This window comes from Cupressus sempervirens, chromosome 1 (assembly GCF_028749045.1).
Source record: "Cupressus sempervirens isolate cs-2001-9-10 chromosome 1, ASM2874904v1, whole genome shotgun sequence".
In the NCBI taxonomy this organism is placed as follows: Eukaryota; Viridiplantae; Streptophyta; class Pinopsida; order Cupressales; family Cupressaceae; genus Cupressus; species Cupressus sempervirens.
The window spans coordinates 352,198,999-352,216,889 of record NC_143118.1 but is presented as its reverse complement, the minus strand read 5'-3'; the positions used below and the strand labels follow the sequence as shown (position 1 = coordinate 352,216,889).

Here is a 17,891-nt window from a genome sequence, read left to right as displayed (position 1 = left end):
AGTAGTTGAAATTCTGCCATAAACTCCTTCTTAAGGTCATCCCAAGTGGTTAGGTTTTGGGGATCTGCATCGGCAAACCAGTGAATTGCCACACCTCATAGGGTGGCCAAAAATTGCCGAACCCATTCGTTTGTATCAGTTATGCCATTTGCTCTCCAAATTGTCTCGCATGTCTTGCAATGTCAGATGGGGTCGGTCGCACCATTTCCATCAAACTTCGGCAGCTTTGCTTTTGGTCCTGCCATCACGACTAGGTTTTGTAAACAGGCGCTGTTCACTCCCGCACCGTTGCTTTGTACTCCTACACCGGCGATCTGCACTCTCGCACTAGCGGACTGCACTCCCACATCGGCGGACTGTTCTCCCACACCGGCAAACTGCACTCCCACACCGACGATCTGCTCTCCCACGCCGGTGGACTGTGCTCTTGCGGTCTCAACAGCTGCGAACCTTGGTGAAGAAGGATCTTCTGAAATCGTCTCCCAGACAAAGAGTTCACTCCACGCTCGTGCTCCCTCGGCACTCCGAGCTTTGCGAGTCGATGCTCTCCCGTTTGGATTCTCTTCCCTCGGTGAACACAAATTCAAAAACTCCTCCCGTGCTTCTTCCACCAACTCTACCCGTTGTCGAGTCTCCTCCAACAATTCCTCCGCACTTTTGTTACCGTTGGCAATCTTTTGGAATCTCCTTTGGCGCTCTGCCTGTTGTGCCAGAATTAAATTCTCTTGCGCAGTACGGATTCCATCTTTTCCCTTGACCTTATTGTGATCCTTATTAAGCTGATTTGGCATTAATCTTCATTCCTCCCACCTTCTAGGTTCATAGGGCAACGACGCCAAATGTTTACCACATAGGTTAATTAAGAAATGCACACACAAATAATGAACATGAACAACAGAATTCCTTAGATTATTCGCATATGCCAGAACATTACATTATGCTTATGATGATTTACAATGATCCCAGATAGGGTATAAATACTATTCGCCGAACCTTCCCGAAGGAGTCCGTCGGCCACATACAATATGTCCACTACAAACTATTTACCGACGACTACAAAGTACAAAATCATCGACGACAACCAAGTCGGCTACACAGTTTTTTACCGACGACAAACTAAAAACATGTATCCCATTCCTAGGATTGATGAATTGATTCATGAGTTGCATGGGGCATGCTTCTTCACTAAAATTGATTTACGATCTAGATACCATTAGATTCAGATGAGAGAAAAGGACATCGAGAAGACAACCTTTTGAAGTTACTATGGTCACTTTGAGTTTATGGTTATGCCATTTGGGTTGACCAATGCGCCCATTACATTTCAGAGTTGTATGAACCAGGTATTCAGGAGGCAGTTAAGGAGATTCATTTTGATCTTCTTTGATGACATCTTGGTCTTTAGTAAGCCTTGGGAGGAGCACTTACAACATTTGGAGGAGGTGTTATCTATTTTGGAGATAGGTGGTTGTATGCCAAGGAACTTAAATGCAAGTTTGGCATGACCAACCTCCTTTACCTTGGGCATATCATTAGTACAAATGGTGTTTGAGTTGATCCCAAAAAGATTAGAGCTATTGTAGATTGGCCTACTCCCACAAACCTCACACAGCTTAAGGGGTTTTTTGGTTTATGTGGTTTTTACAGGAGGTTTGTTAGGGGATTCTCATAGATTGCCACACCCTTGACGAATCTCACCAAGAAGGGGGCCTTCACATGGACAGAGGCAGCGCAAAGATGTTTTGACCACTTCAAATATGGGATGTCATTTTGTCTAGTTCTAGCTCTACCTAATTTCATGAAATCATTTGAGCTTCACTGTGATGATTCAGGAGATGGGATAGGGGCAGTATTGATGTAGGGGAGACACTCCGTTGCATTCAAGAGTAGGAAGCTCCGAGGAGTTGTGGAGCTATTCTATCTATGACAGGGAAATGTTGGCCATAATGTTGTTAAATATATATAGCTTCAAGAGAAGTATTTCTATATATGATTGTCTCTATTCTTACACACACACACATAGATATCTATACACACACACACACACACACACATATACGTGGTTATTTATATATTAGAGAAGTCACTAATGTTTGTTATATCAAGTTCAGATATATGTCCTCACCCATTTCAGTATTAGTTTGACTCAAATGCATTTAACAATGTAGTTTCCCCAAAGCTACAACTTATGTAGCTTGTGATAAACATACTCCGGATACAGGGGGATAAAGGAATTATCATCTCAGATAGAATAAAAATATATATGATGTTCTTTACTTTCAGACTTGATCAAAAAATAATTTTAAGATATATATATATTTCTGACCTGTGATTTTGAATTAGTTATATTTCTTAGTATTGCTTGATATGAATATTACTATCAACTAAGGAAGAACTAATATCCCAGAGAACGTGTAATTGTGCAGACGTGAATTGAAGAGGTAATCGTGTAACATCCACTTTTTTCGGGTCTTAACTAACAACTAGCATATCAAAGAAATACAGTTATTACTACATATTAATAGGAAGACAATTATATCAGTTATGTTCATGTGAATGAGATTGATGGTTACAATTAGTTAAAAAGAAATTTTCATAACTAACAATTGAAGACATCATTAATCAATTTAACACGATTATTGGATTCTACATATTGTAGGATTCAACACCGAAATCCGTCTGGGGATGCTTCTTCAAAACCGAAGTTAGTCCATAAATATTGCTTAGGAACAATTAGCTATACCACTTTATCATTTTGGGTATCACATACCACTGTATCAATTAGGGCATCAATTACCATTGCATCATCTCTTCTCCTTCCATTGCTAACTATGGCAATAACATTCAGGTAGGAAAATACACTCATATTCATTATTCAAATAAATGGAAAACTGAAATAACAAGCCATCAGATAAACCTATCTCGTGCATATAGATATATTCCATGTCCAGATGGAAGATCAACCAATCTAACTGGTTGCCAATTACATTGACGATAAGAGTTGCTTTCATTTAAGGAAATAACTGAAATGATGATATGAATCATTCCATCTTATCTTGTACTTGAATAAAAATCATAAAAGTAAATTACATGTTACTAATAAATGTTTGAATGCTGACATTGCCTTTGTCTAATGCATGTCTTAACATCTTGTGGAGAGGGGAAACATTGTTAGGGGCTTAACCTCCCAACCACGGACCTTAAACTTATCCCCACACTTTCTCTAACTAGAAAGGCCCTCCCTACCTAGAATATACATGGAACACCTTGTCCAACCACTGAGCATCTTGGTACTTAATTTCACCACTCGATTGGACAACAAAGTATATGAATTGGACAACATGAGCTATTAAATGGTTCTTTAAAAGTAATAAAATTATTATATCAAATCTGATTTTGGTTTCTTGTTCTTGTAGAACTATCTTCCACCTTTTCACCTTCTTTCTTGGCCAACTAGGCGGGTGAGTTTTGGGTGTCTAATCTTAGAGTATATCAACTCTTTTGCTGAAACTTAGCTGATGGGAAAAATAATATAAAATAAGTACTGTCACAGTACAATTCTTAAGACTCGAGAACTTTACTTAAGGAACTTCAGAGAATTAAAACTTGAATCTAGAAAACCAACTGGAACAAAGAGGTAATATTAGCACGACATGTGTAAGTAGTACAGACTTAACACAGTGAGATAGCTTCATCAATTGTGCTATTCGATATCATAGTCAAGCATCAATATTTAGAAATCAATCATACTATTCTTGTACCTATACTATCAAATGCATAACATAGACCGAATAAGATTTGTGAAAGCTGATCACATAATCTGATCAACGGAAGATATGGAATTTTGCTTAACTTCAAACGACCGACTCTTGAATTTTGAGTTTTGAAATGCAAAGCTCAAAATCAAAGACCATTCAATGACAAAATCAGTAACTTTGATTCATCTTCAATGCCAGTCGCAGAAATAAGGAAAGAGAAGATATGAGGTAACGAAGGTAGACCTATAGAATTTGGGGTTGGTTCTCCAACTTCTCTCGAGCAAGAAGACATACGGAGATAATATAGAGGCTTGGAAGAAGCGATTCTTGGTAGCAGTTATAGAAAAGATAGCCAGCTTCTTGATTCACCGATTTTAAAAGAAGCTGCCAAGTTTACTCGTCTCTTATAGAGACTTATAATTATGAGGAAAGAATTCGAAGGTCTCCTAATCAAAAGTATAATATATAATATTATGTATATATATATATATATATATATATATATATATATGCGCACATATATATATTATTTTCAAATGGTCACATCGTATTCTTTTTTTGTCCAAGGTTATACCTATTAGGATACACATGTCTAAATACGTGTGTACTTGGGAGATTATTTTATTTTCATATCCTTTCAATGTATATGCATAATTATATATACATATGTTAATAGAGATGAGCTTGAATGATGAAATGATGAGAATGCCAACATAAACCATTTAAAGGTACAAAGTTTGATTATGTTTAAATATTTAATGTTTTATTGATTGTTCAAATAGCTTATGGTATTGTCCAATGCACACTCTTGCTTGCTTAGTCATTTACTTTTAGCCATGGTGATTCAAAATTCATACCTATTTGACCAGTGATGGTGGTGCCCCTGCGCCTCATTCTTTTCTGAGAATGCTCCCACCCTGCTCCCTACAAGGAAATTCTCCACAGTGAAATCATATTATCATAGCAAAGTTATTAATCATATTACCGTCTTTTCAATTCCCATGAATTAATGATAAATAACCATCTGAAATAGCTTTAAAATATCATTGTAATGGTTAACTAACGTGTTATCTTCATATGAAATTATAACGACTAACCATCTTACCATTTTGCATGATTATAACAAATTTCAACTGTCAATTGACTTCATGTGAACCTCAACGGCTATATGAACATTTTAAATTGGGTCAAAAATTGGGATGTAACAAATCACATGTGGTTTTTGATGCTTTTCCAACTGCTCCTCACATGGCATATATAATATTTGAAAGGTCACCCCACGTAGGGGCATGACCTTGCATGGCGTATGCCACGCAAGGTCCTGACCCTATGTGGTCATTTGTTTGACTAGAATAAGATAATTCATCATAATCGGGTCCCATAAGAAGCATCAGGTCTTAACACAAATCAGGCCTTAAAAAGTATCGATTGATTTGGTATATTTGGATTATAATGATTATCCATTATAGTTTATACACACACACACACACACATATACAAGCACGATCATTATAATTTATAGCATAAATCAATCTGACATATGCTATCTCATTAACACTCCATAGTGAGGGTGGATTGATACATCCCAATCATCTGAAATGCTGCTCTGATGTAACATTATTTATATGATTTTCATCACTCTCATGTTCTTGTGACATGAGCACTAGCATCATTATCAAGATGCCTATCAACAAGAATACTACACTAAATCATATCATATCCTAGAAGGATATAAATTGTCTGATTTCCGACACATTCTAGTACATAACTGATTGTAGTCTATAAGATAACAACCTTGATCTCAGGGACAACAAAATAGTTTCCTACATCACAGGTATCATGATCTCCGACTTATTTTGGGACATCAACTTAATGCAGTCCATTGTGATACGTTAATTATCATGACCTTCAATACATTACGGGACAACAATTTATTGTAGTCTATCATGATAATAGATGAAGAAATCAAGAACAACAATTTCAGTATCATGATTTTCGACACATTCTGGGACAACAACTTAATGTTGTCAATCAGGATATGTTTGTTATAATGATATCCAACACATCACGAGACTACAACTTAATGTAGTCCATCATGATAATAGTTCAAGCTATTGCTAAGATCATCACCTTGCAATAACGACCTCATAAATACATGAAACGATAGATCGCCAATCTAAAATATAAATGAATATAGATTAAATTTAATCATGACTGAGACTCAATCTTAGGAATTACAATTACATTAAAGTCGCATCAAGTTTACCCTTAAATTACTCCACTTCCAACTTTGCAAGAGGTTTGATAAATATGTAGGGAGTTTGCTGTTTAGTGCTGATATATACTGACTTGATGACATTCCTATCTACCATATCTCTTATGTAGTGGTAAGGTATTTCTATGTGCTTGGATCTATTATGGAAAATTGGATTTATTGATAGTTCAATGCAGCTTTGATTATAATAGTGTATGATTATGGGATTCAAGGAATTTCCAAATAGTCCAACCAGTAACTTCCTTAACCATACTGTTTCACAAACTCCCATAGAGGTGGCTACGTATTCAGCTTCAGTAGAGCTCTGAGCAATTGCTAACTGTTTTTTGTGAAACCTAGATATCACAGCAGATCCAAGGCTGAAACAAAATCCTGTGGTGCTCTTACGTTCGATGGAATTGCTAGCCTAGTTTGAATTTGAATCTGAATACCCTTGAAGTTGATTTCAACATTGTCATATTTCAAACCAAGCCCAATTGTTCCACGTAAGTGTCTCAAAATGTGTTTAGCTGCCTTAAGATAATTTTTCTTAGGTTCACACATGAATTGACTCAATTTATTTTTTGCATAACAAATATCAGGGCGAGTATTCACCAATTACATTAGGGATCCAATTATTTGTCTGTAGTATGTGGGATCTATAGGTTTAGATTCAAATGCATCACTTTGAAGCTTATGAAGATTTGTTTCCATCGCTATGGATAACGGTTTACAGTCCATCATCCCAAATTTGGTCAAGATGTCAATAGTATATTTTCCTTGATTTAGGGAAATGTAGTTCTCCTTTTACCATACTTCTGACCCAAACAATAGTGCAGAAGACCGAGAGCTTTCATATCAAATTCAGACGTAAGTTCTTGTTTGCATTTTATAATGAGATGATCTTCCTCTCTTATTAGTAGGTCATCAACACGGAGAACAAGTATTAACATGTCACCATCTGATACTTTGAAGTATATATTAGGATCTGCTTCATTTTTGGAGTACCCTAGTTTGGTAACATAACTGTCTATCCTTTCATACCATGCCTTGGGGGCTTGTTTAAGGCCGTAGAGCTTTCTTCAGTTTACATACATAGGAGTTTTTGTCATGAGGGACAAAGCCTTTTGGTTGTTCTAGATATACTTCTTCATCAATAACATCATTTAGGAAAGGGATCTTTAAGTCCATTTGATGTATCTCCCATCCTTTGGATGCTGCAATGGAAATAATATTATAATAGTTCTTTCAGAGGTATATCGAGCAACAAGAGAAAATGTCTCATTATAGTCAATTCCAACCTTTTGAGAAAAACCCCCTAGCGACAATTTTGGGTTTGTATTTTTCAATGCTACCAACTGGTGCATGCTTGATTTTGAATAACCATTTAGAGGAAACAATTAATTTGTCCTTAGGTCTAGGTATGATATCCCAGACATCATTTTTCATCATTTTTTAATATAGATTGCTATTCTTCAATCATCGTATCTTTCCAAACTTTACATGTTAAGGCCTTTTCAACATTTGACGGTTCATATCTGATGCGCTCAGTAATAAGAGCAACATAAGATGAATGCCTTCTTGTTTTCTTACTTTCTCTAAAGATTTCATTTGGCACTACATTATTTTCTTTATTGATTTTCCTTGCCCACAGTGGCCTTTTCTTGTTTTTATGAATTTTAGCATTTTCAGTTTCAGATGATAGAGGTTCATAATCTTCTGAACAATTCTCCCTCTGAGTCTCAATTGTAGGATTTTTATCTATTTTTGTAATTTGTTCCTCATTTGATACTTGAATTTTTAAGAGAGTTTGTATGCAACATCTTTGCTGATTTCAATAGTTCTTGAATATAAACTCTGTAACTTTTAGAGTATTCACTATAACCAACAAATATGCCTTTCTTTAAGGAGGGTTCTTTTGGACCTTGTTTCTTTAGGAACATGAATATACATAGGAAAACAAAAATTTTGTGAGTGACTGGAATTTGGTTTGTTTCTTGTAAAGGCTTCTTAAGGTGTTATATTTTCTAAGATTGAATGAGGATATCTATTTTGAATGTATATTGTTGTATTTTAGGCTTCAGCCCAGAATGAGATGTGTAGATTTTGATCATTTATCATGGCTTTAGCGGCTTCAATGATGGTTTTGTTTTTTCTTTCTGCCACTCCATTTTGTTGTGGACTATAAGGTACTGTATACTCACTCTTAATCCCAATAGAAGTGCAAAATTCTTTAAAGTTTTTAGAAATGTATTCACCCCCATTGTCTGATCTTAGATTCTTAATTTTCTTCCCTATTTGATTTTCCATTGCCTTGAATTCTTTGAATTTCAACAATACTTAATTTGATTCTTTAAGTTTTAGGAAATAAATCCAAGTTTTTCTGGAGTAGTCAGCAACAAAAATAACATAATAAAAAAATCTCCCTAATGAGGGTATTGACATTGGACCACATAAATTAGTGTGAATAAGTTCTAGTACACTTTTAAATTTATGTTACTATGGGGAAAAGATCATTTGAAATTTTTTTGTAAGGCACATCCTTTGCAGGTTCCAATATGTTAAGATTTTAGATGTAGTAATCCTGTCACAATTTTTTCTTTAAGGTAGGGCACAAAAATAGAGATGTCCTAATCTTCTATCCCAAATTTCATTTGTTTTGGAAACTTCATGATTTAGCGGTTGGTTTTTAGCATTATAGAGTTTATATAAACTTCCATCCCTAAATACTATAGAAATTGCATTCTTGATGTTAGAATTTTAATGCCAAGATAGAAATTTATCTTCCTAAAAGGTGACATGATATCCTTGGTTTGCTAGTCCACAAATGGAGACCAAATTTCTTTTGATGCCTCGTACAATTAGAACATCTTTGAGTTGTAGGATAACTCCGGTTTTTAGTTCTATTGGACAAGTCCCAATTCCTTTCACTGGGTAGTTGGAGTTATCCCTTATTGTGACTTCTTCAGTTGAGTGTCCTTCAAAGGTTTTGAACCAATCTCGGAACCCAATTATGTGATGGGATGCTCCGCTATCAATTATCCAAGTATTCTTGTTTGTGTTTAGCTCACTTGATAAGACTTAGAAGAATAGTGAATTTGCAGCTTCCTAGACTTAAGCTATAAAGGCTTGAGGTTTCTTCCTTTCTGGGCAATACTTGTGAGTGTGACCAAACTTATCACACTTGTAGCATTGTATTTTAGATAAATCTCTGTTATTGTAGGTTTGATTATTCTTCCCTGTTTGTCATTTGAAAATTCTTTTCTTTCCTTTATTATTTGTGTTTGCATGTAGGGCTTGAATTTCTCCCTTTATTTGGACTGATCCCTCTTGCAATTAATCTTGATTCTTCCTGAGTGCAGTTATTCGTAAGCTGTTCAAATTTGTGTAAGGTAGGCCAAGCACCAATACTTTGAATAATGGATTCTTAAGTAGTTGGTAACCCTTTAAGGGCTATTAAGGATAACTCTAGATCAACTACATTGTCTCCAATAGTTGAAAGTTGATCATTTAACTCTGAAATTCTCATAAAGTAAGATGTAATTGTTTCTCCTTTATTTATCTTGATATGCAGAAGTTGTTGTTTCGGGGTAAGTAGTCTACTCGTATTATTGATCTCATATGTATTTTGAATGGTCATGAACACATCATAAGCAGTTGTTAATTCTGATATATGTGGAAGTATATGATCCTTAACAGCACCAATAATGATTTTCGTGGCCTTATTGTTATGCCTTTTGTATATTGTTTTCTCTAGTTCATTATCAGGCATCGATTTGTTTTCTGCTACATATGATTCTAATGCAAGTTTTTGAAGGATGATCATTATTCGTATTCTCCATGATACAAAGTTTGATGCACCTTCAATTCTGTCCCCAACTCTGACACCATTCACTATTAATTCTCTTTTGAATAGATTTTGTATAAGTCTGTTGATTGAGTAATAATTTCAATCAATATTTATTTGCACTCTATCAGTTAGGCTTTGATACCATGTAAAGGAATTATGATCTCAGATAGAATACAAATATATCTGATGTTCTTTACTTTCAGACTTGATCAGAAAATAATTCTGATATATATAAATATCTGACCTATGATTTCAGATCAGTTATATTTCTCAGTATTGCTTGATATGAATATTACTATCAACTAAGGAAGAACTGATATCCCAGAGAATGTGTAATTGTGCAGATGTGAATTGCAGAGGTAATCGCATGTGGTCTTCGATGGTTTTCCAACTGCTCACATGGCACATATATAATATTTGAAAGGTCATCCCACATAGGGGCATGACCCTGCATGGTTTATGCTGCGTAGGCTTATGACCCTACGTGGTCATTTGTTTGACTAGAATAAGATAATCCCAATCGTACTCGGGTTCCATAAGAAGCATCGGGCCTTAACACAAATGAGGCCTTAAAACATTTGCAGCTATAAGAGATTATAGTATGGATCGATTTGGTATATTTTGGATTATAATGATTATTCATTTTAGTTTCTATATATATATATATATATATATATAGACACACACAAGCACAATCATTATAATTTACATCGTAAATTAATCCGACAGATGCTATCTCATTAACAGGGGGCTAGGTGAATTAACATATAACAAAACTTCAACAACTAACTTCAGTAATCATGAGCTGAAATAGTATGCAAGTAAAGAACAAACCAGCAACACAAGAAGACCAAGATTTATATGTGGAACACCCAAAACTTGTAAAAACCATGGTGAGCACTTGTCCTCAAAGATAACTCACTGAGTATATAATTTGATTACAATAGATTAGAAGCTCACTGCTTCAGATTATCAACCAGAGGTTCACTGCCAATACAATAGTGAATATGGATAAGAAGGCTCACTGCTGTACTGTACAAACATGGGCTCCCTGCCCTAGACTTGCATACAGAGGCTCACTGCCAAAGTAGCAAGATATAGTAACAAATTCAAGTACCCAAGACTTGTCTTAAAGTACTTACTTCTCTATTATTTACACTACCAGAAAACCATTAATGCCTTTCCCTCTCTGCCACTGGCACCAAGCTCAGGTCTGCTGATTGTTGAACTGGTTCACACCTTACATTTTGCCAAAGCACCAACAATCTTTATATACATGATGGATCATTGGAGATTACAAGGAGGTTGGCCAAGCCAAAAGATATTACAAATAATTTTCATGTCAGCCAAGGCAAAAGCTATTACAAATAAGTACTGTTTTATGTTGGCCAAGCCAATAGGAAAAATGCAACTAGGAACAATTCCAGAGTCATTCAAACTGAGGACCTCAACAGATAAGTGATAAACATTAAATACATAGGTCCCATATAGCATGAACCCATCTGGATAAGATATAAGCATTATGTATAGGACATGAACCTAAATTTGAATACTTCAACAATGAATAAATATAACACCCATACCTAAATTTGAAAGCATGATCCGCCCTAGGAGAAAAACAGACCAATAACATGCTCCACATTGTCCAATGCCAGATCCACACTCATTGGAACAATTATTAAAGATAATTCAAGTGTGTAGAAGCAAACTGATGACTTGCCAACTGTAGCCAGACCTCCACACGCTATGAAGAGATCCACACACTACATCACAAGCCATGTCAAAATGCTACTTCAGAACCCATGTGAACATACTATGTCAGAAGTGGCCACAACATATTTCCTGATCAGATCAGGAACTGGAAAGATCTGTAACCCTGAATGATACAGTCTCTGGAACACCAAGAAAACATCCTGATCAGCAGAGAATGCTGCAACCAAGACCAAAACTTGAAACCATTTATATGAGTGGCAAAACATTTTCAACTCAGATTTTTGGAGAATAAAACACTTCAGAAAGAACAAATAATTGCCACTGTAGATCTGCTAACTCCTATGCAATGCAACATGACTGCAAGAAAACAATAGACATCTGGACCATACTTGACTTCCTACAATGTAGGCTCAGCACGCAAACCCACATCACTAAGAATAACAAACTTCCGGACCACAAAGCTTTGAACAAACAAAAACTCTTCCGGAACACTAGGAGCACCATGTTCGATATAATGACAATGGACAACCATCATATATTTCTAACAGCTTGCTACTTGATTTGTAAAAACCTTCAACAGGTGTTGTTCCTTCAAAATATTCGCTATAGAGGTACTCAGCTCATTTGTTACCAAGTGTTTATTGTAGTGTGCCAAATTATGTGATATTTTGTTTGGATTCAACCATCCAAATTTCAAGTCAATTTCATCAACCTATAATATATGAGAAGTGGTTCACAAGAATCTCTCTCACATTACTTTGAATGATCCACTTAGCACTTGATTACATCTAGGTGATGTACACAAGGGAAAGCATCAAGACTTCGTAGGAGTCTACTTAGTTCTCTCATTTAACTCGGTGACCTTTTAAACTCTACCAACTTGCTTTGGCTATTTGTGAACATTAATATAATTTGTTTCTTTTGACTGTTCTTTTGAGCTCTCCTTGTCTGTTCATCTTTTCTTCTGTCACACTTTCTTTTGCAAAAGGTGTTTTGCCTGATCACAATTACATGTGTACCCATAGAGAGGTAGCATAATATTACACTAGTGACTAAATTACTAAGCCTGCATGCAGCTACCTTAGCTTTCGCACAACTAGCTTCGATGGGTCATCAGGAATATAATTTCTTCAATCAAATTGTAGTTGCTCTTTGAGCTAAACTCTAGGGATATGATTGTCAGGTGCATCTGCTCATTTTCTGTCCCTTGCTCAGTTGTTATTGTGCAATTCCGTGCCTCTATTATGGTGCTTACATTCCTTATAAATCCACAATCTCATTGACTTATCTCTAAATGTGTATAAGTTTACAATAATACTTGTTGGAAGCCTTGATTGTTTGTTGATTTTTTCTGGGAGTTCCTTGAATAAAAGACTTGCAATTTACTAAAGCAAGGACCACTATGTCCTTGAGTGAGGATATAAAGCTTTGCAATGATAATTCTAAGACCTGGATCTCCGCCAGGGATCTGTATGCATGTACATTTATGAACCCTTTGCTTGTAGAATGTTAATTTTCTGAACTGCATAAATATGCCACCAAGTACCTGTATGTTTTATACTGCCAGTCATAGCCATATTCAGTATTTGTGTCAAATTTGTGGCACATGTATAGCTAGAAAGGTATCCATATTGGCATTTCTTGAAAGCATGGTAGGCACTGGTTCCTTACATTCAGGTCGTAATGTAATAATAATAGAAGAATAATTCTGTGCAGAATCTGGGCCATGTTCTTTCATCATCTCTAGCCCTCATTAAATAGCCCTTGAAGTGCAATTAATCACTATTTGACACTGATAGTTACTCTTTGAGAATCATGCTGACTGTCAATTTGAATTCAATAGCTCCGTAAAATGAGCTCACTCATCTGTGCTATTTTTGTTCGCAGGACAAATATATGCAGAACAGGCTCGTCAGACTAGTATGTGTCTTCTTGCAGTCTCTTATTAGGAATAAAATTATTAATGGTATGCATGCTTACTTGTTTTATGATAATATCTATATTAAGGCATCATTTCCCTTTCATCACACGGCATGGAAACAACTATTGTCTTCATGTCTTTTGCAGTTCAAGATATTTATATTTATCGTATGCATGCTTGCTTACTTTGTTAGAATATCAATATTTATGCTACCATTTCCCTATAATCACATGGCATAGAGACCATTATTGTCTTCGTCATTTTGCAGTTCAAGATCTTTTTATTGAAGTGCAAGCCTTCTGTATTGACTTTTCTCGGATCAGAGAAGCAGCAGGGTTATTCAGGTTACTGAAGACTATGGAATAACTATTTTTTGGATAGCAGTTATTGGCAAGTCGAATCAGGTGAGTTTTGATTACAGCTCATAACGATCATTACACATAATCATTTCACTTTACAAGTGTCTCGTGCCATTCAAGGCAAAACGCATGAGATACCTACCAGAATTTGTGAGGGCTTAAATAAATAATTTTCTCATCAGTAATGGGGCATCCAAACAGATGGTGCACTTGTATTATTTACAGTAGGATCGCTTCTGAGAGATTTTGTTTAATATGTGCTCAACTCTTTCCAGGTGGCATACTAATTACTGTAATAGGTCAAAGTACTATTGTACATATCTGATGTTGAATGATGATTGCCGAATTCATTGTTGATGTATAAATATTGCATTTATCCCTTCACATCCAAATCTGAGGTGACATAATTTTAATATTGTCATTTTTTGATCTCGTGGAAGACATTGATAGCCATGTTTATGTCGTGTCTGCTTTCGAAGGAAAATGGAATCATAAACAACTTATAGTAGTTCTACAGGGAGAGTCTGCAGTTCTACATCTTGAACGCATTAAGAAACTCCCATGCAGAAAATAAACTCCCACTGAAATGTATTAATTTAAGATTTATGTAAAGCTCTCCGCAGAATTTACAATTATTTAAGATAACCCGCCGCTTTTGATATGAACATTTCAGATTCGTCATCCTTCCAGAAATGCCAATCAACAAGATTGGTGCACGAACAAAGTGTGGTTTATCAGTTGTATAGTTGATCCCCTATTCTCTAACGAGACATGCGTCCCCTAATATTTTTCTTATTTGGTCCAACTCGTTGATCACTCCATATAATTTGGTGGCTTTGCCAGATCAGCTATATTTGTATTCAGTGTAAGAATTCACACATCTAAAATGTTTTGTTGGCTTGCTCATTTACGGGGATTACATGCTTACCATCTGGATTCTTCTATTGGTAATAAAGATTTCTGATATTTAAAGCTGATCCAATCCCAGCCAAATTGCAAATTCATAATCTTCTTAAAACCTTAAAACTGGAAAACAATATAATAGTGGGTAGCAGGTTGGAAAATAAAAAGGATAATTTATATATTGGGGTAAAAAACTAAATTTATGCAAGACAGCAATAAATGTAAGACCAACATTTGTAGAACTCTGAAGTTATGCATCCATTAATGTTAAATACAGAGCTTCAACGTGTGTAAAACTCTGTGTTGGCATTTTTTAAATGTCAGCAATTACCTCTAATTGGCAATTAACTCTAATTTTGTTTCATTTGCAAACTCAAGTTACAAATGATGCTGCAATATAAACGAACGTTCAATTGAAAATAAGAGTTCATAACTGCAAAAATCTCAGGTGTGAATTTGCCAACCTAAGCAATTATTTTTAAAGTCATGTTAAATAGGTAGTATGAAATTTACGATTAAAAGATAATCCATTGAAAAAGGGTAAAATATGAGAACCATACAATATGGAGGACATGTCTTCATGCAATTGCGCTTATTTTGGCTAGCAGCCATTGCTCAATTTTTAGAGGAATTTAAGGAGCTGCTAACCCTCTAGATATTTAATTTCTTATTTTATCTTCAATTGTTTTTTCTGCAATTAATCAATAACAAAAATCAACCACTGCCCAAGAGCATATACACACCCCACACTAGCAATAAATAAATACCAAAAGCAATCTAGATCAGAACTAACAAAGAAGTAAATATTGGCCATTGTGTAGTAGCCTATATGTATAAAAGTTAGCACCACAATATACAGTAGTACAAAACCCAAGAAAAAAAGCTAAAAATCTACCCAAAATACTAATAACAAGCTAAAGAACTATCCAAAATACTACTAATACAATGGAAGTTGTACCGTAACCAACAAAAGTTTATTAAGTTAAACAACTTATAAAATTATTGTACAAGAAATGCCCCTTTGGCATATGGGGTTAGAAACCACTTAAAACTGTGTGAGGAATTAATATCGCAATTGGACTGGATGTACAATGCAGTACATGGGACCAATCATTAGCGAGGAATTTGAACAAATCTTTGTATTTCGGTCCTCACATTCATCTTCCCTAAGAATTTTTCTATTGCATTAAGTGGATAGAAGTTGTGGAGCTGTAGATCGCATGGAGCTTGAACTTGAAAATGCTTCCAAGTTTTCTTTCCACCTCCCTCACTCTATTTTTAAGACTATCTACCTCACTTTGTAAGCATTCCAAATCAGCGGTGGAAGCTGAGTCAAAACTAGACAAAATAAGGTGCTTAATAAACACATTGGTTGGAGGTGGGTTCCTTTCCATTAGAAGTTGTTGCATTGGTTCGGTTGCTAAGCTATTTAAAGAAAACCCAAGGTCTAAGAACACATTGTTGGCCCAAGATAGTCGTAGAGGAAAGATTTGTTAGGCGGAAAAGCACATGGATGAAGCAAAATGACAAATGGATGCGAAAATGGGATATCAACATCCATACTTGCCCATATAACATTAAAGAAATAAAGAAGTTTGTCATTGAAAAATTTTGCAATATTTTATGGACAAGTCACATAGGGTGGAAAAAATCTTATTATATTAAAGAATTTAACCCCACTTCTAGTCATGATGAAAAGGCTTATATAAGAGCACCTATTACTTGGAAAGCAAAAATGCTGATGGCACAACTCAGAACTAGTACACACCGGTTGCAATGTGAAACTGGTAGATGACAAGTTCCAAAGGAAGAGTGGGCAGATAGAACGTGTTCAATCTATAATATGGTAGCAACAGAGACAGAGCAGCACTTAGTTAAGGATTGCCTGGCATATAGTGACATCAGATCTGGTTATACAAAGATATTGTAGAACAAGGACTTTAACTACTTATTCGAGGAAGATAAGTGAAGAGAACATCGACTGTAATCATCAAACTTCAGAGAAGGAGAGACAAGTTAACCAAAACTTTGCAGCTAGATTAGTTCCACTCTTGCCTTGGGGGGGTGATCGTGTAGGTCCCATAAGCTACTTTAACTTCGTGGACGTCGTTAAAATCTATCACATCATATCATATCATATCATATTAATGTGTGGGTTTAGCTATTGGCAGTCGATTTCTATGAGCTACAACTATCATTAGTTTCCAAACCCTCATCCTTTGCATTCTTATTTTTGTCGCTTCGCTTATCAACCATTGGGCGCCCTTGTTTTGTGTCTTCCTTTGAATTATAATTGACAAGTAGCCTTCCCTGCCTTTTATAGCAGAGCTACTTGCCAATCAATTAGATGTTTGGAAGTTATATGCTCCTCCAACTCATAATTATGTGTTAGCCTCTCCGGTAATGAATTTGGGTTTTACCTTTTCCTTGGGAGGTAGATAGCAAAGAGTCTTTGATATCATAATTCAATAAGAAAAATGGAAAAGAGATGATATCATAATTCCTGAAGTGATTAAGAATGGGCATATGGTAATAATGTTAAAATTGAAAATGCCCTTCAAGAGTGAAGCACCTTATGGTAACAAAACAAACTTGGTTTGAAGGAAGGGGTAGCTTAACCCCATCATAGTTGTCTTGTATCTTTATAGAAGCTTCACTACTCGTAAAGAACCTTGCAAGATTGTTGTTGTCTACTATTCAGTTGGTTTCTATCCATTTTTTGCCTTCAATAGAAAGCCTAGTGGCCTTAGCTTTCACTAGCTTCAAAAAAATGGCCCCAACTGAAACCCTCTTGTTATCCCAAGAGCTTGCAAGTTGGGCAATGTCCCCCATGAAACCCATTCATGAACTCGATAAAATTGACAACCCCACCCTCCTCAAAGATGTGGCACATTTTTAGGTAATTCTTGAAGCCATCTAGTTTCTGTGATTCGACACAATTGCAACTACCCCTTATAATAGTAACAAATTATAGAGAGCACTCAACTTTGCAATGAGAACTGTAAATCTTGATACAACAAAGGAAAGCTGTTAAATGCAAGAGATTTAACAATCTTCCCATAAAAATAGACTCATGGGAGCTACAGTCCCCACAAGTGGGACTCTTTTCAATACAATGCATATAAGGTACCTT

General features: G+C 35.7%; 1 protein-coding gene across 4 annotated transcripts in view; it reads left to right on the top strand.

The window, feature by feature from the left end:
- The window catches only part of LOC149577684 (CCR4-NOT transcription complex subunit), a 136,224-nt gene extending 121,948 nt beyond the window's left edge, over positions 1-14,276 (top strand). Inside the window, exons 11-13 of one of the 4 annotated variants that reach the window (XR_016363813.1) lie at positions 13,463-13,495; positions 13,765-13,900; positions 14,131-14,276. Coding sequence is in view for 3 of the 4 variants with exons in the window: in XM_089825125.1 (XP_089681251.1) it covers positions 13,463-13,541; positions 13,765-13,862 (177 nt within the window). In the remaining variant the exon portion in view is untranslated. Of the gene's footprint in view, positions 1-13,462; positions 13,542-13,764 lie in introns of all 4 variants that reach the window. The other 3 variants (XM_089825125.1, XM_089825133.1, XM_089825120.1) reach the window with 3 other exon arrangements.
- The last annotated feature ends 3,615 nt before the right edge of the window (positions 14,277-17,891 follow it).